The sequence below is a fragment of the Fulmarus glacialis genome, unplaced genomic scaffold (genome assembly GCF_000690835.1).
Source record: "Fulmarus glacialis isolate BGI_N327 unplaced genomic scaffold, ASM69083v1 scaffold1131, whole genome shotgun sequence".
Lineage (NCBI taxonomy): Eukaryota > Metazoa > Chordata > Aves > Procellariiformes > Procellariidae > Fulmarus > Fulmarus glacialis.
Genome location: NW_009194587.1, coordinates 69,074 through 94,013, shown reverse-complemented (window position 1 = coordinate 94,013; position 24,940 = coordinate 69,074). Strand labels below are relative to the sequence as shown.

Here is a 24,940-nt window from a genome sequence, read left to right as displayed (position 1 = left end):
AAACCACGATAATCCAGGGCGTTAGTCCTTTTTTTGCCACAGACGTGCTCTGTGACCTTGGGCAAATGCTTCCTCAGTAAATGGCTCAAGTTTCTCCACTTGCCGTCTGGTTTTCTGATCAAAATGCCAAAATCTTCAGGATAGCACCTGAAGGTTATGCATTGTATTTGGATCGCCAGGTTCAACCACTTAATAAACCCATTTAACCATAATCTCAAGTGCAGAGCCTGAAATGCAAATATCTCATTCAGAAACATTATTTTGAAGCAACAGTCGCACATGACTATGGAAAGATGATGATAATAGTGACTGCTTACAGCAAATGGTATTGCCCAAACTGATATCATACCGTACTCAAAAGGTCTGAACAGAAGCATCTGCACCATCACGGCAGAGTTAAAAACAACCCCATCGAAAATGGATAAACAATTAAAAATGTATTGAAAGAAGAAAGAAAAAGAGAAATCATTCCTAATTAATTCTAGTGCCCTGTACAACCCCAGACTATTTGTAATCCTACAGGGAACATCTTTATTGATCTGGGGGACGCTGCAGCAGACTTCTGATGCTTATCTCAGCATAAAAATAGGCTCTTGTGATGAGCAGTGATTTAATTACATGACAATCACCGCTAACAATGCATGGCGAATACCAAAAATATGCAGAGCAAGAGTGGCAGTGATAAATGCAAGGGAATGGCATTGACTTTCAGTAAAATCATCTATTGCCAGAGATGGAGGGAGACTTCCCCCGCTCCTGCCCCTTCTTCTAAGGTTGTAGTTGCTGTGCTGCTCCAGACACTCACTCTGTGGAGTGAGCCCACCACAGGCAGACAGAAGGTGGAGGGAGAAATCAGACAGCCATGATTAAGGCAAAATTTAGCACACAAGTCAATGAAACTAACAGTCTTTTTTTGTCTGTAGGAACATATGCTCTTTCCACTGCGCATCTCCACTTGAAAATGAAGACAAGATATTTACTCTACTTTGGGAGGTGGCGGTACTGAGCAAGTGAATAGTATATGGTTTTGCTATGCACAGAGTCAGGACCTTAGAAGCAGTCGAATCCCATCTTCCACATACAGTAGCTAGAATAGAAGTAGCAGCAAGTATTTGCTCAAGAAATAAAAATAATGCATTTTGTTTTGCTTCTTTTCAGGTGACCTCCTTAAAAAAAAAATTCCCGCAGTAGGAATAAAGGGTAGTGTCACTAAGACAAACTCCTTTTTATTCACTTACCCCTACTGAGGACGCAACTGAAGTATTTGCCAGCATCTTTGAAATCACTGTAACAATACTGGTGAGCAGACTTTGCACTTCTCTGAAGGCGTTTGGATCCAGCACCATTTTATCCCCACACGCCTTTGGGACTGAAGGAGAATCTAGGCTGACCATGCATTTGGAAGTGTAAGTCCCGAATCTTTAGGTTTTATCATCTCCAGTTGGTAGATGACAGTTAAACATTTAATATTCTTCCCAGTCATAAAAGTAACTTACCAAAACATGCAGAGATCAAGAGCAGAAAAATTCTTCATTCATCTGCTAGAAATCTGATCACAACAAATCAGGTGTAGAGGAGAAATCCCTAGCTAAGCAGTCCCAGATTCCCTGGGGAAGCAGTCCCTAGCACAGGCTCCCTACTCATACCCATCCATCCACCCCTCAAATCATTGAAGCCCACTGCCTTACCCTTCCTTCACGGGCTGAAGGCCACTCTTTAAACGCACTAGCTGTGAGCACATGGCTTCATGGAGCCATTCTAGCAGCCAACGAGCACTAGTGCGAGGCGCAATCTGTTGACCATCTAAATCTGACCATGGTTGGCCCTGGAAGACCCAAAACCAAATGTACGTGCCCAGTCTATGAGCCTTCCTTCTGCAAGGAAGTCCTCAAGAGGTTAGACGGCTGTTGGCACTAGGACATCAGCGCAAATGAAGTTTACACCAGCATGTCTTCTAGTTCTTACTTTCTTCACCTGTAAGAGGCATATCATCTTGTTCAGCCAACAGGGAAATTGCAGGTGTTCAATCCAACATGCAGGGACCAATTGGCAACATTCCTTCACGTAAAATTTAACAAGAATCACCAGCCCTCAGGTTAAAGCCATGCTGAGAACTTGAACTCATGCCCGCCCAGGTGCTGCTGCTGTGGCGAACAGCGAGACCTGAATGCCACCTCCTGCTTCCCCATGCTCGGTTTCATGATTCACGTCAGAAGAGCATGTCTTTTATTCGAAACAAAATGACCTTCTAAATTCTCTTGAAATGCTGCACTGTTTTAAGTCAAAGCATCAGAGAAAAGTAGATTAAAAATGCTATAATCTCAAGACGCTGTTTTTTCACTCTGACATTATTTCTAAATGCTTGTGAATATTTACATTAAGCATAAATGTATCTTTTGCTCACGTGTTCCTTGAACTATGTAATTATGTTGCTGTCCACTGATAAACTGTCAGGCAGATACTTTGTCCCAAAATGATGGAATTTCACCTGGCTTAACTTACCCCAATTTGAGAACGATTAAAACACTCCATCTGCAATACAGCAGATTAACAATCAATCATTTGTGGTATCTCAGCTTCTTTCCCAGTTGCTAACTTTAAGGATGCTAAAAAGCAGATATTCTTATCGTGTCCCTGTGTGATTTGAAGGGGTAGATGCACCAGGGCCCTGACACATGTAGCTTTACAGATAAAATACACGTACAATATTAAATCAGAACAGGATTCACTTCTAACACATGCCATAGTCTCTAAAGTCAAAGCTAACATTTCCCAAACAGTCTATCAGCTTAGTTTAAAGGACCGAGAATCTAAAGGTTAAGGTTTGATGAGAATGTATTTTGTCGATTTTTTCTTAACACATCAGAGCTGCCAAATTCCTTCCTTGTGTGAACCTACCGGTCCAATGGGAAAATAACTCCAGTTCCACTTGTGGTAATGCCTGCAGGATCAAGCCCTCCAAATTAAAAAAAAATAAAATAAAACTTAGTCTCATGTAGAGTACAGGAAATTAAATGGCAAGTCTCCGTTTTCTAGTGGGACAGCCCAATTCGGGGAGTTGTTAGTACTCTTACCCCAGGCAGAGAATTAGCAGCAGCCAGTCTAATTTCCAGGGGACAAGCGCTCTCCCTTCCCCACGGGCACGGCTCTCCGCGGGAGCCCCGCGCAGCCGGGCAGAGCCCGCGCTCCCCTCCGCCTCCTGGGTGGCTCGGGAGAGGACCGAGGGGGAAGCAGAGGGAGGAACGGCTAAAAGCGGAGCTTGGCAAGCAGAAAAAAAAAGAAAAGGTGCGTGATATTTCCACCGGCTTTGCTTTATTCGGTCGTTGGCTTGCTTTCCACAAGGTGCGTTTCAGTGACTGAGTTTTACTGACAGTGATCCATAGGGGAGCCGAGTCCTCAGTCCTATTCACGATTATTCAAGCAACCAACCTGCAGCAGCAACTTATGTTTGGGCAAAACATGAGTACGTATTTCATTTGCACATATATGTCAAATCCAGTTATTTACACAATGTACAGGTAGTAGACATTTTTAGTCATATTCCGGTATCTCTATGATTCTGTAATCCACGCTCATCCAAAAGACCCATAGTTAGATTTAAATTTCTGAATGCCTTCTGGTCTTAGAGACTTTAGACTGCAAATGTACATATTGCTGCACTGAAATGATTACCTTAAATTAAAAAGTTTATAACTTGCATGCTATACACTGAATAGTTTAACAATGTAAAAAACAATAATTGCATAGGCAAATGGATACACAGAGATACGTATCAACTAATATTCTTGCTTTAAGAATCAAATGAAAAGTCTGAATAAAGAGTTTGATTACCGGAGCGTGCAGTAAATGCACATAACCCTCCTCTCCTTTAGGTAGGGGCTAGGAAATCCTGGTAAAGGGTCGTAAGCAGGTGGGGTAAGGCATTACCTCCTCTCCTGCCGCAGCCTCCATTACAAGTAACCTCCAGCGTCAGTTGTTACACTGCGCTGTCAAGCGATGTACTTGCTTACCTAGTCAGACACTAAACATTAGAGCACAGTAAGCATTTTGCAAAGAATGGGAAACGTATCTCCTAATCCAGATAAATTAAAAGCATCAGCTTAACCTCAAATGTTTATTGCATTTCAAATAGCATTTATCAAAACAAAGAGCTCATCACAACATATATAGGTACTGGACCATCCAAACCCCTTCATTTGGTATGTCTCCAGCATAACAATCTAATACAAATTATTCTGAAACACAACGTATCTACATTTAAAAAAAAAAAGACATCACCCTGTCTCCTGAACGGAAATCAGTTCCATGTGGAAAAATCTATAGAAAAAAAAAACCCCAAAACTCTTGAAGTATCAGTCCCAACTTCTGAATAAATAAACACTTTTTCCTGCAGTTGAATGTTTTCACTCAAATCAATGATCAGATCTCACATGCCTGCTTAAATATGTCTGACTTTGGTCCTTACAAAATGACAAGACTACAGTATGATAAACCAGATGATACTTTAAAGCGAGACAATGAGGCATTGTTTAAACAGAAGATTGAGAAACTGGCTTAACAAAAGGGGTCCGTGGACATCTATTGTATGTACAAGAAGGAGATTTACTGGAGATTTTATAATTTCTACAAGGCTCTTTCCAACCAGCTTCATTAACTTGAAGTAAATCAAATCATGCAGAGATCTGGCTCAGCCAGAGAGACATGCCGGGAAAGATACAAAATGAAGAAGAACAGACGCAAGATGATAAGCTTTAGAATCTTTGGCGTTTTTCATAAACATTTTCAAGGTTTTTAAATCTGTATATTCACCCATTTTCCCCTGCACACTTGCCTATAAATACATTATACATGTACTCTCCCTTATACACAACTCTATACGCAGGGGTACACGAGCACATGTGCACACAAAGAGGCATTTTTGTGGCTTTTTAAACCAGGATAATCTTTTTTCTATCTTTCCATTTGCAGCTACACACAGCTTTGCATGAGCAAAATACATTCTTTATCCAATCAAGTCTATGAAAATGTGCCTCTCCTTATTCAAAGGCACAGTGGGGCTTGTTACTTTGAAAAAGAAACTTCTTGAAAAATCACTGAATCTGGCTAATAATCCAGTGGAAGATACTCTGGTGTTAGTTTTCCTTCTTCAAATTCATGCAACAGCCGACAAGATCGCATTACTGAACCACACGGCGCGACTCCATTTGGATCACTGATCCATAAGCAAGGTTTTACCTGTTTTACCTTTGATTAGATGACTTCCAAAGTCGTCTTTTGTTAAAAAGAAACCTGTCTCTCAGGATTCTCTATTTCTTTGTACTGTGAACTACCCCAGGGGATGCTGGTGGTAACCCCTGCCTGGGAATCACAAGAAGCAACTCCAGCTCTCGGGCTACCAATGACTTGTTGTGGTGGCAAGTCGCTCCCACAACGTCCTACAGCACCTAAAGGACCGAGGGCTACACTCTCACCAAGATTAAGCAGGTTTACATATGATTCTGTGTTTCAGTTTCTCCAGTCAAACAACACGGATAATGCTGGTTATCTGAATTTTATAAAGCAAAAGCACAATAGCTAAAAGATTGGTAAGCAAGCAAGAAATCACATTCTCCTCAGAATAGAAAACGGGGTCCTTTCTCCTGTCTCTTCATTGCTCGGTTTCTATATGACTTCACTTTCTGATTCTCTCCTTGTGAACCATCAGGAAAGACTCCAATGAGACATCAGTGGTGGACAAAGCCTGCACACTATTGCACAACCACCTCTCTGGGCACCCTGCTCTCTTTCTGCACAAGCACTTGTTTCTTTAAGGCTATAAAGTGTTTTTTCTCTTGGATCTGTAGTGTTGACCCCTCTGGATTTAGACAGGAAAACAACAGCTATGCTGAAAATATCTGATGAGATGGAATTATAAAAGGCAAGTCAACAGAGTCTTTTCAGGTCAGTGAGTTAGGCTTCTCTACAGTCTCTTAATCCTTTCACAGCAGAAGGTTCTCATGCATCCATTGCCAGCAACGGATCTCCGATGATTCCAGTATCCAAAGAGTTAACCACAGGGTGGGCTTTAAAAACAGAAGGGGGGAAAAAGAAAAACCCACAAGTGCTGGATGAAATATTGAGATACTGTTGGAGCTCCTAGCTCTTTCTGCTAATTATGATAAGAAACTTTTTAAAATGTACATTGCTTGAACAGAAGATGGGTATCAAGGACTCGTTAATTCAGAGCTTAAACCTTTCTAGGCACAGTGATTTAACTCAGAAAAGAATAGCTTTCATATCTTAATGTAAATCTGTTGGATATGTTAAAAACCGGTTCAGAGCATCTCCTCACATCAGCTCAGCTGATCTGCTACACTAAGAGGAATTATCTCTTCCTACATAAAACAGGGAGTGCTGCCACATCCAGCCTTGCCTCTGCAATTGAAGGAAAAAAAAAAGAAAGGAAAAAAAATAAAGGTGCAGTTGCACCATCCTCTCCCATTCTCCTCCCCTCCCCACGAACTAGTTCATACGTTCCACTTTGCTTTTTTGGGCCACAACTCCATGCCAAAAAGATAACCCAAAAAAGACAACCCAAGATAGGTGTTTATCAAAAACCACGTCTTCAAAAAAAAAGAAAAAAGTCCGTGGCAGCGATTATAGTGTTGTTCTGAAGCAAGACGACGGGGACGGGGGAAGCGCGTGTGCACGCGTGGGGGGTACGGAGGGAGATGCTGCATTCCGAAATCGCGCTGCATCCTATAGCGCACTCCGCTTCTTCCTAATGGGACTGGAGCTGCTGTATGGTTTCAATTCAGCATGCTGCACCTGTAAAAACAAATAGACATGACGTTTGCAGTTAGGTAACTCTAGCTCACTACAGTGTGTGTTAATGGCTCCCTGAGGACAAACCAAGGGAAACTAAGGAAGGTTCAAAAGTAATGAATCATTTTCTAAACACAGGAACATGGGGGATTAATTGCAGGAAGGATTTGAGAAGTCATGCATCATTTCTTGAAACGAAAATATTAAAAGCAGATTTTTCTAATGAGATACATGGGGTTCTACCTGATTTCAGCAATGTAGGCTAGATCTTTTGGGTTTGTTTTGGTTTGGGAGTTGTTTTTCTTATCTTTCTGGCATTAACCTGTAAGTTTAATAAACTTCTCTCAGGAGTTTCAATTCAAGTGGATCCCAATACGCAGTAATTGGTCAAAACCATACACAGACCCTGGGATGCTGACATATTTAATCATTTCAAAAAATGAAAACATTCTCCCAAATAGAACCTGGACAAAGCTGCCTCCACTTTTCAAAACAATTTCACATACAATATAATGGTTAAAACATGTGTGATAAACTGACAAGGATGGTGTAATCTCCAAATTGTCTGTTGTGCTACAGAAAAGTATTCCCATTGAAATCACGGGAAACTTTTGCTGAATGTGCCATCTTTTTCACTCCTCCACTGTCTTTTGTCCAACACATGTGGGTTGTAAATGGCTAACGTATAGACAGAGGTAATTTCTAACCCATTGCGGTACCACAGTGAAATGACGGTGCGTTGATAGCACATCAAATGAAGCCGGCAGAGGGGCTTTGGAGCTGCCATGGATGACTTTTCACTGTGTGGCTGTCACACAGGCTCACTATATTTAGGCTCACTAGTGGAAAACTCTGAGGTTTGTTCCCTCCTAGGAACTTTTATCACTCCTCCCTCATAGAAAATGGTTACCATTTTCCTCGGAGAGCTCAAAGGATCCCAAAATGATAGAAACCACTCAAGGAAATGTTATAAATGTAAATGTTAAATAAAGCATAAATAGAAAAGCAGCTTATCTTTAAACATAAACACTAAAAGGGCATATGCAAACCATCACTGCAAATCCAGCACGCTCTGCAAGAGCAATGACAAAAAAATACAAAATACAGCATCTCTATGATCATTTCTGTTCAGCTTTTTTCCTCCCACCAGTCTATGGCGAGATTTCTCTCAAGTTATTAGTGCTGCCACCAACCAGTCTGGTGGCCTCTTGAAATAAACGTCACCAGAAGCCTTTTCCAACGTTGTTTCTACCAGATGCCTCGACACCGCATGTGGGCAATTATTTTTCTGTCTCCAACAGAGTAAAATCACTATAGGCGAGATTGTGATCCCCTTATTCACAGTGAGCAGCACCTCACTGTGAAAGTACCACCATTCACCGAGGAAGGTACAATGTCAGTGGCATCCAGGGCATCGGGATCAGGGCCCGAGGACACAGATTCCAGTTGATTAAAACAACAGAAAGAATCCTTTATATCGTGTGGCTTCGTTACCCAGCAAGACTATTTTCCTTCCTCCAAGAGAAATAAACAGATCTTGACATTCTAAAGGACTTATTGTTCAAATAATTTCCAGGAAGATAGGCGAGATTACTGAAGACAGTGTTGCTGTTTAAAAGAAATATGAAAAGAGACGGGACTTGACTGAAATTGAGGGAGGATAGATTCTGGTTAGATTAAAAGTTATAATTCCATAATGGTAGAAGATTGATCTGATCAACCGCAGAGTATTTTATACACGTCTCAAGGCTTTCTCTAAAGAAAAAGACGAGCGCAGCATTGTCCAAGGGAGGCCCGGAGTTCAAGGTGGGTGGGAGGAAGAATTCTGAGGGACAGCTGATGTGAAAAAGAATACAGCAAGCACGAAGTCACAGAAATAATGCCCCCCCCTCCATCTGGAGAAAACGGAGAATTCAGCAAATCCTTTTGGATGGTTATCTCTATCAAAAAGACTATTTTTCTCTTCCCTCCATACAAATACTGGAGCAGAAAGGTGACGGAAACCATAGTTCAGTAGTCACGCCGGGTGATTTTCCAGATCATTTTTAAGTAGGTCTTTTCAGGGTAATTTTTCTGCAATCATTTTATCCTTCTGACAAAGGATTTTGGCTCCCCTCTCTTCTAACACCCTCCCCCCTCCTCCCTTTGTGGATTTTCCTGACGCCTTATCTCCGTTATTCAAAAGTGCACTGGCATCGTGTTCCCCACGCAGAGCACCCAGCCGCTCTCAGTGCCGCTTGTTGCCTCTGTTGGCGGCGGCCATTCATTACCTACCTTTTGAACATCAGATGGTACCCTGGAGAGGAAATCTAGTAGCTCATTATTGTCAATGGCGTAGGGATTTCTAAGCTTCTTAGTAAATTTATTTACGCCTAGGAAGAAAAAAAAAAAAGCAAACAAAATAATACAATCCCTTTTTATTCCCTCCCTCCTAAATTGTTCCGGCAAGGTGAAAAAGGGAAGAGGAATTCACAAGTGAAAATTAGTGTGGAAACAGTGCCTCAGACTTAAAGCCATGCACATGTTCCCTGTCATGGGGAATCATTCACAAGAGCCTCCTGGGGGAAGTAGAGGGCATTATTTATAAAGGTATTTCCCTACTTCGGGGATCGCCTGTTGTCAACAACATGGCAAAAAAAAGACTGCCGCATGCATTCATTCTGGGGGATATTGTGGGGAGAATATACAAATTTGCAGCTGAGACTACTGTTAAATCTGCTATTCTACGTGACCAAAGACATTCCCCTCTCCTCATGTCCAGGGAACTGCAGGGCTCTGAAAAGAATTGGGCAGGATAAAGGCTTTTTTCCTTCCGTTTCTACTGAAAAGGAAAGCTTCCCTTCCCCATCATGTCTTGTAGTTTGTCCTCCCTTTGCCGAACCAGATTTGACAAGTTGGTCATATTACGATGCTGTGGGAAACTAAAAACTTATCATAAGGTTTACTTTATTTTTATCTTAGGGTGAATAATTTGGCATATTAACTGCAGCAACAGCGCTACCAGTGTTCTCCATGGACTTAGTTATGCTTCAGCTATCAGAGGTGGTCCCTGGTGGGAGAAGATCCATAGGAGTGTATTGTTCATGTTATTGTGGAGATCATGAGGTCTTCTCTTCTCCTGCCTTTGAGGAAAAGGAATGATGAGTCGCCCTCAGCCAGCACCATCTCTATTTGCACGGACCGGGATGAGAAAGCGAGAAGCCTGAGCACCCTTCCCAGCTCTCTCCTTGTGCCAACGCAGCCACTCAACACCCTACTGGCACCACTTCCCCACTGAGAAACAGCAACTAGTAGCGCGGCTACGTAAAGATGTGGTAGAAGAGCAAAGAATCATTAGGCGAAGAAGATCAGCTAACCCATTTTGAAGAATGGCAAAAAAATTCAACTGTTGGTTGCCTCTGAGGATCATAATACAGCATTCAATTCCATCATGCCCCTGTCCAAAATCTCATAGTATTTTCCCTGAAAGTGATTTCAAATGTGATGGCTGCTCCAGCCTTCTCCTCTCTCTGAAATGTACCTGCTTCACATCTGAGATTCAGCTTTTAAGCCATATACTTGTAGCAAAATGCCAACACAATTTTCTGTGTACCTGATTTTTTAAAAACAGAAAATACCATAAGGTCTTTTGAGGCCTTGCCACAGGGTAGTTGTTTAACATGTATCATGTTTGAAGGCCCTGTCAGTCTAGATGATGTTGAATGGATGTATGGTTTTCATGTACTCACCATGTCTTCCACACCAGAACAGCAATATTTTGTTACAGAACTTTTTACTCCTAGCAATTTCTCTCCTTCCCTTTTGCCCTTTCTTTTGTTTGATTTAATCCTTTATTTCGTTTATTTTTTTGCCCAAGAGTGGCTTTTTGTACTGCCACCTTCTCGTTCCCTCCCTTTTCTGCATTCAGGAGAGCCAAGACAGCAGCAGATGGCTCAGCCCTGGAAGGGTGACGGGGGGTCCCTACAGCCCCGAGCCACACCGGGCTGAGCTTCAGTGGTTCGGCGAGGATTACCTGCACTGTGTTCTCAGCCATTGTACCTCACGGCTGAGATAAAAGCTATCACCCTAAATAAGACAGGAGGCCGTTTTGAGATGAAGAAAGTCTTCAGCAGCTGGAATCCCATCTCCTTTTGTGAAAGACCATCTTACTCTTCTTCGTAACACCACCAGGAAAGTTTTCATTTTTAAAAGCTCCTTTTTTACTTCATCATGCACCTTCATACAAATACTTTCTGACCCGTGACACAAAGAGATGCTCGGTGCCTCCCGTTGGACCATGGGGTATGGGGCACACTGCTCCTCCTGACTGCCGGGGAGTTTAGACCCAAAAGGCTCCCGGGGTCCAGGCCTCCGGGGTCCAGCTCTTCAAACACATCTTGTCCACTCCCTACCATTTCCCAACTCGGGGGCTCCAGAACCAGGAAGCTAATTACTCTCCTGCAGAATAATAATAATATTGAAAGTAGCTTATCTGGACTAATGCTGCTCCCGTGGTCCTGTTGGAAGCTTATGAAGAACCCTAAGAAAAGCGGATCATCGGATCACCCAGGCGGGAAAAAAAGGGTAATTTTAAGAAGTTCATAGCATATTTATTCACGTCTAAGCAACAGCACTTGATTGTCCTGTGTAACAGGTCGTTTAAAGCTTGTTTGATTTCATTCTGTAGATATATATTGTATTTATTGCATGCAAATGAGACACGGTGGAGTACTTACCCCAGATTAAAACGATGTACCTCAGTGGTATAAAATACAAAATGACTGTTGCTGCTGCCAGGACCAAGCAGGCCAGGACAGAGAGGAAAGGCACCGTCCAGTTGAATGTGCTGTAAAGAAAAACAATAATCCTTCTCAACGTTTCTGCTCTTGGACACTGCTTGTATTCTGCTACCTAAAAATAATTTAATGACCTCTTTGCAGCGCTCAGCTCTTTCAAATGCACTGTAAATTGCAGAGCTTTGGTGGATAAGCAGATTCCCGCATGTGGACGTTATAACGGATTAAGGAAGGTATCTGAGAGGCAGATATCATGATAAGGAGGGAGAAGATAGTCTCTAGGAAGCTCAGTGAAGTTGTTAGGAGTGTAGTGAGTTGTTTTCGTTTCTTCTTATATGTGTTGCACTTGTTACACGTCTCTGCTCACCAGTCAGCTCTCCATTACTCATGGGCAGATTATCTGATCTGGAGATGAGGCCGTGCCGCAGGTGTGAGCCATCTGAGCTGGCTCCACTGGGCCACAGTGGCGATGACACGGGATGTGTGTCAGTGCATGACTCCAATGTGACAGGTAGCCGGACTCAACCCCACCAATAACTTGGAATGGATTAATTATGACTGATGTTAAAGCTTAAAAGAGCAGTTAAAGTCATTTCTCTGTATACTATTAGGGAATAATATTCTCTATAAATCTCTCTTAATATTTATATATTTGCTTCTATTTCTTTACGTTTTCAACAATTCCTTACTACACTGTATAGAGGAGGCTGTCTTGGGTAAGCTACAGTATGCTAGCAGCTGTCCAAGCTTCTGCGCACCACCAACCTGCATCAGATTTTTCCCAAGGGGAGCACTCTCAAGAGGCTCAGTTACTACAGTCACTCAGACTTTTGCAGCATTGTAGCACAAAACAGGACTCCCTTTCCCTCAGACCACTCATCTGTTAGCCCACAACGGACTGAAGGTGAGCAGCTATTGCTAACACATCGCTGAAGTTATTTTGTCCCCCTGTGCCCTGGTAAGATACACCTCTACAGCACGCACCAAACATGGAGATACCTGGACTACACGAATGCCAGTTAGTCCATAGGTGGATTTATGGATCTGGGTGTCTCTGTTTCATACAGTCTGCCTGCTAACTTCATCACATCATGATGACGGGGTGTAGGAAGAAGAGAGAATGAACGTGGACCACTTATCAGGCTATAAAATAAGACGAACTTCCCTTGACAGACAAAATTAATAGGACGCTAAAATAATTACTTTTAAGCTTCAATAGATGTATTAAATATTAAGTAAAGATAGGTGGGAGAGGACCCATCATTATCAATCAACGTAGCTTAAGTTAAGTAAAAAAGATAGCAAAACAGCTCAATTCAGTTAAACTATTAAGACTCCCTATGATTGTATAACTAGAGTGACAGACGGAAACTGTAGCACAATCCGGTCTGTCACTTACAGAAAAACTTCGGTGGCAATTTTTTAATGGTACATTACTGTTGAGTTACAATGGAATTCTTCCGAAATTACATCGGGCATCCACATTAATACCCAATGTGTTCTTTAAGACCATTGTTACCAAAATGAATACAAGAATTAACAGTGCTTGAGCACTCTGAGTCTTCCTGCCATGCAGCTGGGCAGAACAGTGCCCTGTTCATAGACTGGAATACATCTTTGGGCCACTTCCACCCCAGCTGGGGTGTCCGGCATGGAACCACAGCACATGCGTTTGCTGTATTTTTAGCTTGAACCCAGCTCCTCATTAAAGTGTGGCTCGATCACAAACCATCACTGTGTTCGAAACAGAAAACAATATGGGTCAATTAAGCTCCAATAAAGATTGGGTTATAAAAGTTTGTGTGTGTTTGTGCATGGGATTTTTTTTTTTTAGGCTTTTCACCTCCCTCCTTTGTAAGGCCAGGAATACCCCATGTGCCTCCCCTTGCGACGAGACCCAGAAAACCCCCTTCAGGCTTCCTCATGGCACCAGCAGGAAGCAGACAGCTCAAAATGGCAAAGAGAAAAGAACATCAATGCGCTGGGCAGGGAAATAAGTGACTGGTAACCCCTGTAACCAGGCCAGGGCAGGGAGGGCGTGGGAAAGGCAACATCAGCCATCAATTCCTACCTACTTTCTGTGAAGGAAATGAAAAGAAACGCCTGATACTTCTGCGCCCACATCTTCAAGCAATATTTTCCCTTGTGTGGTATCATGACTCCCCAGCCCGTGACAAACAGACAAAACCAGAAATCTGGGCAAATGTGAGAGCTACACCGATAGAGTACGTGGCTTCTCCTCTTCTCTATGCTTTAGAAAGGTTTTTGGAGTAAAAGACTCCAAGAGAAGAAGCAGCAGCGGGACTGGCCAGGTTCTCCTGCTGCATCTTGCAGTCATTTTCAGAGCAAGACATTCACTTCACCTCAATCCTCCTGGCTCTGCTTCATTGCAAATCACGGCTAATCAAGAAAAACTTTATCACTTACTTTTTAATCCTCTCTCCAAATGATGCTATTTCTTCTAGGATGCTTTGAACAGCTATGATGATCTCTTGGACCATGTGGATTCTGTCAATTAACCCCTTTTTCTCAGATTCCTGACAAAAAAAAGGAAAACCAGAACTTTTTATAAATTCAGTATTTTTTAACATGTTCACAGGAAGAAAACAAGATTCCCAGTCCTGCTGATGCATCCGTGAACTCAAGTATATCACTGAAGGAAGGGGAGAACACACACCCTGTGTTTATCACATACAATTAACATGAAGACATACAGTTCCCCTATATTTTCTTCCCCTTCCTCAGCACATGGGCAGGGGTCTCTACATCTTCTAACACAAATCGACTGCAGGATCTCAAACCAGGCTTTCACTGAAGAACCCCGCTGCATGCCAAACCAGAAGAGATGCTGAGCACCCCCGAGTCCAGTTGACCTGTAGGGGAGTGCTGGGTGCTCAGTGCTTCTCAAGAACAAGAATATTTTCTGAGCTTTGTAGGCTCCCAACAGCCATGCTGTTTTCTGTATATAAATTAGCAGCAAGATAGTGAATACAACATTTTTTTTGAACATTCTGTATACAGAGACCTATTCTTTTACTGGGGGGAAAAAAAAAAAAAAGAATCAAAGGAAAAAATGTCATTTTCCTTTTACAGCAGCCATCTCACAACTTCATTTCTTACTGCTTATTTTAGGCAACAACATTACAGGACATTACTACACATGTGCAGAAATAAAAAGGAAGCACAGAATGAATTAAAAATCAAAATGACTTAAATCAGCCTTGGAAATCAGTATACAATTATCAGCATTCAGCATTTCTTTGCCAGCAATCTAACACACATATAGGCATGCAAATTGGTGTGGTTGCAGATATTCTAGCAAGAAATCAGCAAAACATTCACTTATTACAAAATGCAGAGGCCTGGACACTGATTTTACATCACATTTAGACCCTCCAAAATCAGCCCAATTTAGGAAAAAAAAAAAAAAAGACATTTTAAGTTGTGTTTTAACCAGTCAGTGCCCAGAGAGGGGAGATGCTGGTAAAGCACAAGTTGCATCCGTGTTCTCCGTGGTTCTCACCAGCCGGGGTGGGTGAGGAGTAAGCAAGGGCCAGAGACGCTCGGATCAACACGGCTGCAATTCTGCTTCTGTGTTGTGAACCCACGTTATTTCTCCATGCGGGGGCGAGGGTCAGAGGCTACTTAAAGTCGCACCGGGCCAGAGAGGTGAAGGTTCATTGCTAGAGCCTTTTGGCACCGCCGTGCTGCGAGAGGGTTTGTGTGCCTCGGGGAGGGCAGCGCACTACATGGCTGCGTGCTGGAATAACACATCAACCACCCCTGGATGCGGAGAGGCAGACATGACAGTCCAGCCCTTGTAACCCTTTGGATTACTTACTGCCCATTTCTCTTCACAGTAATTTTTGAGTTTAAAAAGCCAGCCAAAACCACCACGGAGTTATCAAGCTCCAGACATTTGAATATTTGCCTTTAGGTTGCAAGTGAGTGCACAATGAATAGAAGCAGCATTTTAAATAATCACACATTTGGGTGTGAAAATGAGTATTTTTACATTAATAAAACAACCAACAAAAATGAAACCCTTGGGGTGTGAAATAACCCCAGAACAAAATAAATAAATAAATAGTCAGTTTATGTGAAAATAGCACCAAAAAGTCATTTTCACACAACTCCAGTTATAACCTTGTTAGGCTCAAATGGAAATGACACATTAAGATTATATTTAACTATTCACTCACTAGAATGGCACAACGGCCCCTTAGCCATAGTTGGTTTTTTCGCACCAAACTTGGAAGTAGAAGTTGGGGAGCAGTTTATAGAGAACCAGCCAGTGGGAATTTCATTCTGTCCAAATTCAGACAGAGGGGTAAAGAAACCACTTCAGATAAAGTGATATTCCAGGGCAAGCCTACTCTTGCTACCCAGAGCTGCAAGGAAGATCATCTGTCAGCTCTATCTGCATCATGCTGACTTCATTTACACGTCTTCGATTGAGCTTAGAAATGTGGTGATAATGCAGTTTAACCAATACAACATAACTTCTGCTGCAGCCACCAAGCAGGCTACGAAAATAAAACAGAAACTACCAGTTCCTAGGATATAATGACAATTGCGTGCATATTCTTACCTAGCATGCATGCTAAAATCACCCCTAGACAATGGTGTTTTCAATTTATAATACAAAATACGCCCAACCAAGGAAAAGGCAGAGACAGACTGGTTTTAGAAAGCCTCGTAAATTAAATCAGTTATTAGAGAGTAAAATAGGCTAGCAACTGCCCTTGCCGTATGCACTGCAATATCTGTGCAGAATCATTTGAAAATCCTGGAAATTTGTCAACGTCTTTTCTTTCTTATTATTGTTTTGTTCTGGAAACCTGCAGTCTAAACACATCTACAGGATGATTAGGTCACTGGTTAAGCAAGAGAGAAGCAGACAAATGAAGTACGACAAACGGGATTTTCCAAATTATTTAGGTTTTGGAGTGCTGTTTATGCTTTCTGAAGTCAGCACCTCACAAAACACTGTTGGAAGCAGGAAAAGAGTTCATAGTCCATCAAGATGACAGTCACTGGTCCGTATTTATTAGTAAATGGCAACTGTCATACAGAAAGCTGTATTTGAACATTACCATATTTGTGGAAGATGTAAAAAATGATCCTAAATACATCTTCCACTAAACACACATCTGTGCAAGGTCCCACCACCTCAGGTAGCATTCCTTTCTGATTTCTTTTGCACTTGCTGCTTGAAAACAGGATTTGGATACCCATGGTTCAAAATCACAGCTCAGAATCTTTTGCTTGTATTAAAAATAAAATATCCTGCCTGTTTCTGGCATTTTTCTCCTAAAACCAGTCGTGAAACTTCCATTCCTTCAAGGCCTTTTTCTTCTTCATTTCTTAGCTGATTACAGCACTGTGGGTGGACCAAAACTAGTCTTCAGCCTCTGGGAAAGAATTAACTCCATCAAAATGAATTTACAACTGAGAATTAATTATATAATCAGTGTGTTACTTCAAATCTTCCTTGCATATCCTGATTTAAGAAACCTTCATTTCTACATTAATTGCCTGAACAAAAACACAGATGGGGTCTTACAAAAGATTAAGCATGTCAGGGGAAGGGGGAAAAAAAAAAAACCCAACACCCAGAAAATGCAGAAATTAAGTCTTTTGTGGCCAGCTAATGTACATCAGCTTAAACTTGTAAATGAAGACACCAAATCTCTGCCGTACGGAAAGAAAGGTGCTTCTAGATTTTTCTATTTTTGAAATACGTAACAGTTAATAAACAGGACATGTAAACACACTCAGAGGGTTACTATAGCTCTGTGATCTTCCTTCCCTACGATGTTACGCTGCTCCCAGACATTCAGGGACAATTGCAAAAGAAACTGCCACACGACCACAAAATTGAGGCACTTCCAACGATGAAGACTTTGAAAGTGTGTGAAATATGGGGCAGGCCAGGAGAGGACATCTCCAGCATTAACACAGCAGTTCACGATGGGTGAGATACAATGGTCAGAGCTGGGCTTGCAAGGGGAAATCATAAGACCTACAGAAGAAGGCAAAAATTATCAATCATCTGGTCTGCTCTGCCACAAAGACCAACCAATGCCAGTTACTGCTTCTGCTCTAGCAAAGCATCCATTACTGAATTGAAAACTTGGATGGTGGAGCTCTTCTACTTCTTGTGATCATTTGTTTCAGTGATTAATAGCTTTCATCTCTACAAAAGGCTGCTCCCTATTTTTTAAATCTATCCTTCAGATATTTTTCCTCTAGATACATCCAAACCAGTAAGCAACACTCCAAATGCACAGACAATTTTTAATGTTGTTCTCTAAGTATATTTCTGATGTATACTGCAAATATCGTGTGCACACAACTGAAAACTTAGGCTTGAAATCACAAGCAAGTTCTAAATACTTGCTCGCTTGGATTTCATATAAAACACTTGCACAAAAAGAAATCTTGCATGCGACTTTCAAACAAGTGGTATTCATCAGCAGATTTTTGGCATGCCAAGGGAAACTCAATATATAAAGCTGAGGAACACTTGGGGGCAAGGATGAGGAAAAGGGGAGGAGAAAAAATAAATAGGGATTAATGCAAAAGGAGGAAGAAAACAGGATACAGGCAACTAAGTCAGGAATGAAAATCTCGAATATCTTCAGGAATTCGAAGAGTTAGTCTGCCCAGCCCTGGGTTGGCCTAACTTTCAGGATTTGCTTTTTTACAGAAGCTATCTCATTATGCCACTGCTGCTACAAGCACATTAGGGCAATGTTTTACCAGGATTTATCCCACGTACCAGATATGAATTCCCCAGTGTATTAGCAACAAACAAGATTGATGGAAAGGGGAAAGCAAGCAAAAAAGTTCAGGCATGCATGCCTTTTTGCTCCACTATTATTCTGGGTTTTTTTAAAAAAACACATGCTGTAGTTATTTAGAGAAAAGCAGACTTAGCCAAAGTTGGATTTCACTTGCAACTTGCTCTGTACTAGACTACAAAACACCAGCCTTCGCGGTGTCCAGCAAAACCTGTGCCAAACAACATCTGAAGGCCAAAATACTCATAGATGAAGAACTTCTGAAACCAAAAAGATTTTATTGGGTATAAACAGCAGACCACTGGCCTCTATTGTCTGCAGGGAACACTTCACTAACAGCTTCAGTCTAGCAGCAGAACGAAGCTCTTGTGGGAGGTGGTAGCCATGGAGTGACAGACAGTCTCTTGGTAGCTAAAATGAATTCCAGGCAGAGCTTTGAAAAGAGGCACCACAGCAACCTTGGACCCGATCCTGCCTTCGGTGGGAGCCAAAGGCGGCTGAAACGAACCCAGCAATCTGCCTTGCTGAGTCACTGTCTTGCCCTCTGCTGCAATGTCTGCTGCGTGCCGAGGAGGGCTTCTCGGCACTGCCAGGAGGACGGTACCCGGAGAGGATGGCTGCCAAACTCTGAGCGATTGCCTCGTGCAGTCCCGAAACTGTGCATCACGGGATCTTTTTGTTTATTAACACCATGCTGCAAATGTGCCTGCCTGGCTGTGGAAATTTAGCGAATCTGAGTGTACTTGAAATAATTACCAAATAGAGGAAATGCAACACATACAGGTCAATTTATGCTCTCAGTTAAAAAGGTGTGAAATCTGGAATAATTCCACCAGAGCCAATAGAATTACTTCAGACTGATATGAAGGAGAGTACCATCAGCCTTAAAAGGACACATTTTAACAGCAGGGTACATCACCCTACAGCTAAGGCTGGGAGACCACTGGCTAAAAGGCAGAGGATGATCACCTCATGCCTTGTTAAGTAATGCTTACATTTTCTTTGCTTACATTAGATGAATTTCAGCTATGCACAGAGGACCAGCAAAAGTCTCCTAAGCCCAACCCAAGAAAAATCTTATGCGGAGAGGCTTAGGTCATAACTCTGTTGCTTTCCCTCTGCACAGGCGTGAAATGCAGGGGGTTTAAGAGGCATTTTCTGTACTTGTTCACGTTTTCATAGGGATGTAAAGTAGCCCAAAGTCTGGTGGTATTGCTACAAGTCTTAAAGTAATACCAATAGTCACAACAGAATAAAACACCATTCAGGTGAGGAACGCGTGTATAAGAAGCAACAAGAAAGAAGCCTGCATGGAGATAAAGAGTCATCAGTCATCTTTGATTTAAAAAAGGGAAGGGGAAAGAAAACAACTTTGGCCAGAATAAGTGCTTTCTCCTGGAAATACACCAGACCTAAGAACAATCACATGGTGATTAGACTTAAACTACTGGATCATCATCTATAATCTCGGTAATGATCTTTGATTTGGGGTACAGGAGAAAGATAGACCTATTCATACATCTTCCCGATTCAAAAGAAATTTTAACATCATCTTAAATAGTTGGAATTTTTAAGGGACAAGAACTCCCTGAGGTTTATGTGCTCGGTCCAGTGGCCTGCCTAGTGCTCCTTAATATTTCTCCAGAGATTTAGAGAAGTTACAGTGTTAGCTTACCTACCTCCAGGGCAAGAGGGAGAATTTTAGACTGCCACAGGGCTGCTAAGGTTTATACATGAGAAGAGCCACGCCACCATCCCCAGGATACCTAAAAGTCCTCTGCAAGTCCCTCCTTTCAACTCCCCTCTCCCATCACTCCTAAACCGATGAATGGGTGGGTCATGATGCTGGGACAAGGATTGTGCCAATTTACGGAATGCCTATGGATAAGAGCAGTCCTAAACAATGCTGCAGCGTAAATAAGAAGTAACAACAGACCATTTATCTTCCAGTTTCTTGCACACAGGAGGCTCCCAAGCAAAAAGCAAAGCACAACCAGAGCAACCCCTGCACTCTGTCTTAACCAGAAGTTGATTGGGTTAATAAGAAGCTTGGAGAAAACTTACAGAAGCTATAATTCTGTCTAAAGTGACACTTGGAAACTCGTATTACACTTTAGTCAAGACGGTTGCAAGACCAGACGATTATGTGTGCTTAGAAGCGTCTCATCCTCCAGCTTTGCACCGAGCATAGCTCAGGCAAGTAGCAGAATCTGTCCCTTAGGCTTCTCCATCACTAATGTATTCATGGTCTGTGCATAGACTCATTAGGAAGCAGAGAGAGAGGAGCCACAAAGAGCCAACTGAAGAAAGAGCAGCAATTTAAGGGAGTCCATGCCTACACAAAACACACCTTGTGGGTTTTTTTAGGACATGATCTTGCCCATAATTTTGTGGAGGAAGGTGGGTGCTCCTTGTTAGTCGGAACATACCCTGTGTATCATGGGGTATTTTCAAGTATTTATCATCATTCCTCTTCAACAATCTTAATGGGAAATGTTGAAATACTATATTGCAATTGTTGTATTGAAGAGAAAAAAGGAAAACTAATGAAATTATTTATACTTTCAGGGAAGAAAACAATGAGATGATATTGTCTTGAATGACCTTTCCTAAGTATGGGGATATAGCATCTTACACAATAGACTCTTGGTTCATGTTTCAATTACTGACCTTTACTGTGGAGAAAATTAATGCAATTTTCATCGTAATCCACCCGTACAAATAAGATCCATACGGAAGGTTTCCACATGCTGAATCTAACTCAAATGGAAAATGTCAGCTGTTTGCTACTGGATGAATTTGACTTTAATTTGTTCGGCTGGAGTCTTTTTGAACTGTGCTCATAAAAATTTGTATATTTTTGGTACCTATTTTTGACAGAGAATTCCCTACATTGGAAACATTGGATTTTTTCTTCTTTGGGGATTTTTTCCCAATTCTCTTTTTTCCAATACATGAGATACTAAACATTTCTTGGAAGTTGCCAAATAACTTGGCTGAAAGCCACAGTGTCATCTGATCCTTCCCTACTACATCCCCCTAGCCAAGCAGGGCTACGTTGGCTCACCACTGGATAGAAATCCTCCAAGAAAAAAAAAAAACAAAAACAACAGGAATTGTTGTTCATTTAGTTTTGTGTCTGATTTTCTTTTGACTCAATTACCAGACCTGGAAATAGTAGTAATTTAAGTTTTGTCTGTTTTGGAGGAGATGCAAACTTTTATCCAGACAACTTAAGATCATGAGAAGACTCCAAGACTCTTTCCAGTCGGGTGCTATGATACACTCATTCAACAAGGTAACTGTCTACTTGTGAAGCTCTACAATCATTGTCAAAAAAGGAAAAAAAAAAAGTAAAATAAATATAAATGGTCAACGATCAGACAACTTACATTCTGAGCTGCATGTACTTGTCTATACCTTTCTACTGGTGGGAGAAAGATGTTTCAGTGATGTAATTTTAAAACAATCCTTATTCAGACAGCCTGACAGACCCCAGAGCTGACACGACGCAGCCTGAACTTGATGTCCAAGATGGCACGAATCCGAGAAGGCATTCATCCACCGAAGAGCTTGTGCCAAAGGGACAGAGCTCTCTTATCTTTTACAGTCCTCCACGCTGGTATTTGGGGAGAGGAGAGGGGGAAAGAAAGGGGGAGTTGGCAATTAAGCCCTGTCATTTAAGACAGATAGTTTAGGTGGAGGGAGTTAATCTGCTCTTGGGTTTTTGAACGAAGCGTCTGTGTATTTATAATTTGTAAACAGTTCATCTCTTAGAGGGTGTGTTACAATTCCCAGAAGCATGGTCTGTTATGTCTAACATGCAGCAGAACCCAGAAAGGCTATGTGTGCGAGTATTTTGATACAGCACGATGATAGGAAACAGAAACAGTGACCCCGTACACTACAACCCAACGAGCAGATTTCAACTTTAGGAGCTCTTGTATTAGGGAGGAAAAAAAAACACACAGACTTCTTTTTAAAGTATAGTTGTCTGTTTAAATGTTGACGTTGCCATAAGATAATGTCATAAAATTACATTTTTCTTACACTCCCTAGAGAGCATTGGCCACCCTCAGACTTGGAAAAGTCACTTAGAATAACCTAATGTACTTAAAGATGCAAGTCGTCAGAGTGCAAGCACGGTCCATCACTGATACAAAGGGGATACACCCAGGGCAGGACGACGACATGAAGGCAATGCTGCACGGCACTTGACATGGGACAGCCACGGAGCGGCTGACAATTCTCTCTCCTGGTAATTCTGTGTCAGAATTCCATAGACCCGTAACACTAGTGTATCAATTAATAGAAGTTAGGAATTATTATTGCTGTAATGTTGGGATGTAAAGTGTTATCTTGATGAGAAAGCCTGCTGGAGGTGTCTACTGTGAGCAGCTTTAGCCAGTGCTACCAGCTCTCCATTTCAAAGAGTCACCGTGCATCCGTGAAATGGAGATAGAGGCAATACTGATTACAAAATGGTAGGGCTAAATCATCAGCAGCTCAACATTGACTCTCAGCAGTTTCCCCAAACCTGCATGCTTAGTTAAAAGAAACCAAGAAAGAGAATGACAGTGAAGTTGTTTAGCGGGGAAGGAGGGGACGGGACAAAAAGGCAAAGTGATTAGATCCATATTTAAGTGACCCAGTTGTATTTATAAAAAGAACCAAAGTTGCTGCTGTTAAATCTAGGGTAAACGTAACCTAGAATATTTTGGCTTTGCAGCCATGAATCTGTTGCACAGCACAGGAAACAGGATTAAATACCTATTTAATACATTTTTACTTCTTTTTTTTTCCACCTCAGCACTTGCAAATGAAAAAGAGGAATATTAAAAAAGAAGAAAGTAAGTGAGATTGGTTCCAGCAAATAAGTTAACACCTTTAGGCATCACACAAATAAGATGTAGGGTCAACATTTAGAGGTGTCTAGTTTTGGGTACCCACAAAATAGAAATTATCGACTGTCAGGGATACACAGTATTCCTTTGAAAAAGATGCAGCTTTCATTTAGAAACTTCTGATGAGTTCCAGCTATTGGTCCATTTAGTTGACCGATTTTAAGATGCAAAGAGTGAATTATAAATGAGAACATTTAAACAATTATTGCGTGTTACAAGAGATCTGTAATTCAACTAGATTGTCTAAAGTTCACTTTATAACTTTGATGGATTTCTGGTTGCTCATTAAAATATAACCACCACAGAAGAGCAGGTTAAATTTCAGTAACTACTCCCATCAACTAGTCTGCTGAGCTTCAATTCTAGTGTCTGTGACCAAGAAGAGTTAAGATGCACTTGCTAACTGTGGTATTGATTTACGTCTCAATGATCAACAATTTCACTGTAACACTCTTAAAACATAGAATATTCAAGAAGAGTCTTACTAACTTAGTACGCAATTTGAAAGTTTCACATCGCCTTGTGAACATTTTCTTCCTAACAGCTAATGTTCCTTTGCATGCTGTTGCTTGTTAAATAATTCCTCACCTTTTAGCTTTAAAGTATTTATAGATTATCAGATCCTCCTTCACTTACTTATGTTTTTTCAAGCTGTATACATTAAGTTCTCTTAATCTTTCTTCATATGTCATGCTCTCTAATCCTTTTATCATTTGTCACCGTGGTCTGATAAACTTGAAAAAAAATCCAATGAATTTTTCACAGTGAGAAGAATGAGTAAGTACGCTCCAATAAAATAAGAAACAGGCCTTGCCAATTCCAATTCTTTCTACATTTCAGCCGACGAACTAAAACCATTTTTTTCCCAGGCTCTGAAAGAAATGTTGAGAAAATTCTAACCAGTCCTCCACAAATCACACCAATTCTGGCCTACAGAAATGGAAACACCAATTCATTTGGGGAAAGCCAATCGTACAAAGTGTTATCCAACACTCGAAATGGAAGTGATGGGGGATTTTACACACTCATGCATGTCTGCACCTCGTCCACCCTTCCACATACCTATAAGTGCACATACATGAACACGTGCCTGTTATGATTTCAAGCCCAAACTGGGGACTGCTCAGATTCAATTAATGTTCAGAGGTCTCACGTAGGTAACGCCTCTGTTGAACGTTATACAAAGCAATCTTTTCACACTTTCAAATTTGCCAGTAAGCAAACTGGTAACAGTTGTTTTCCCAGTTCATACAGATAATAAATGAAGATCTCATGGAGATAGGATGGTGGGTTTGTGCTCTCCCACGTTCCTTCTGATTCTAGCTAACACAATCGTGAGATATGCTTACCTTATCATCTTCATCCTCATCTTCATCCAAGCCCATAATCTCCTGCAAAAGCAGATGTCCACATTACAAAACATTACACTTACTTTTCAGTGACAGGCAATGTTCAAAAAGCTTATGATACTCCCACAACATTTCATTACACAGTTTTCTCCCACTTCTATTGCAAGTCATCAAAAAACCCCACCACTTTCACCTTTCAGAAATAACATTTTGTATTCAAGGACTTTTTTTTTGTGATATCCTGAACAAAGCATGCAATACCCTATACAAATTTTAAGTCTAAATAAAGCATTAGTGGCTGT

At 41.4% G+C, this 24,940-nt stretch overlaps 1 protein-coding gene across 1 annotated transcript in view; it reads right to left on the bottom strand.

Moving 5' to 3' along the window:
- Nucleotides 1-6,738: 6,738 nt before the first annotated feature.
- The window catches only part of MCTP2 (multiple C2 domains, transmembrane 2), a gene marked incomplete at its 5' end in the record, with an annotated part of 84,756 nt that continues 66,554 nt past the window's right edge, over nucleotides 6,739-24,940 (bottom strand). The window contains 5 exons of the mRNA XM_009587808.1: nucleotides 6,739-6,807; nucleotides 9,079-9,176; nucleotides 11,520-11,629; nucleotides 14,007-14,116; nucleotides 24,639-24,680. Of these exons, the coding sequence (XP_009586103.1) occupies nucleotides 6,739-6,807; nucleotides 9,079-9,176; nucleotides 11,520-11,629; nucleotides 14,007-14,116; nucleotides 24,639-24,680 (429 nt within the window). The remainder of the gene's footprint in view (nucleotides 6,808-9,078; nucleotides 9,177-11,519; nucleotides 11,630-14,006; nucleotides 14,117-24,638; nucleotides 24,681-24,940) is intronic.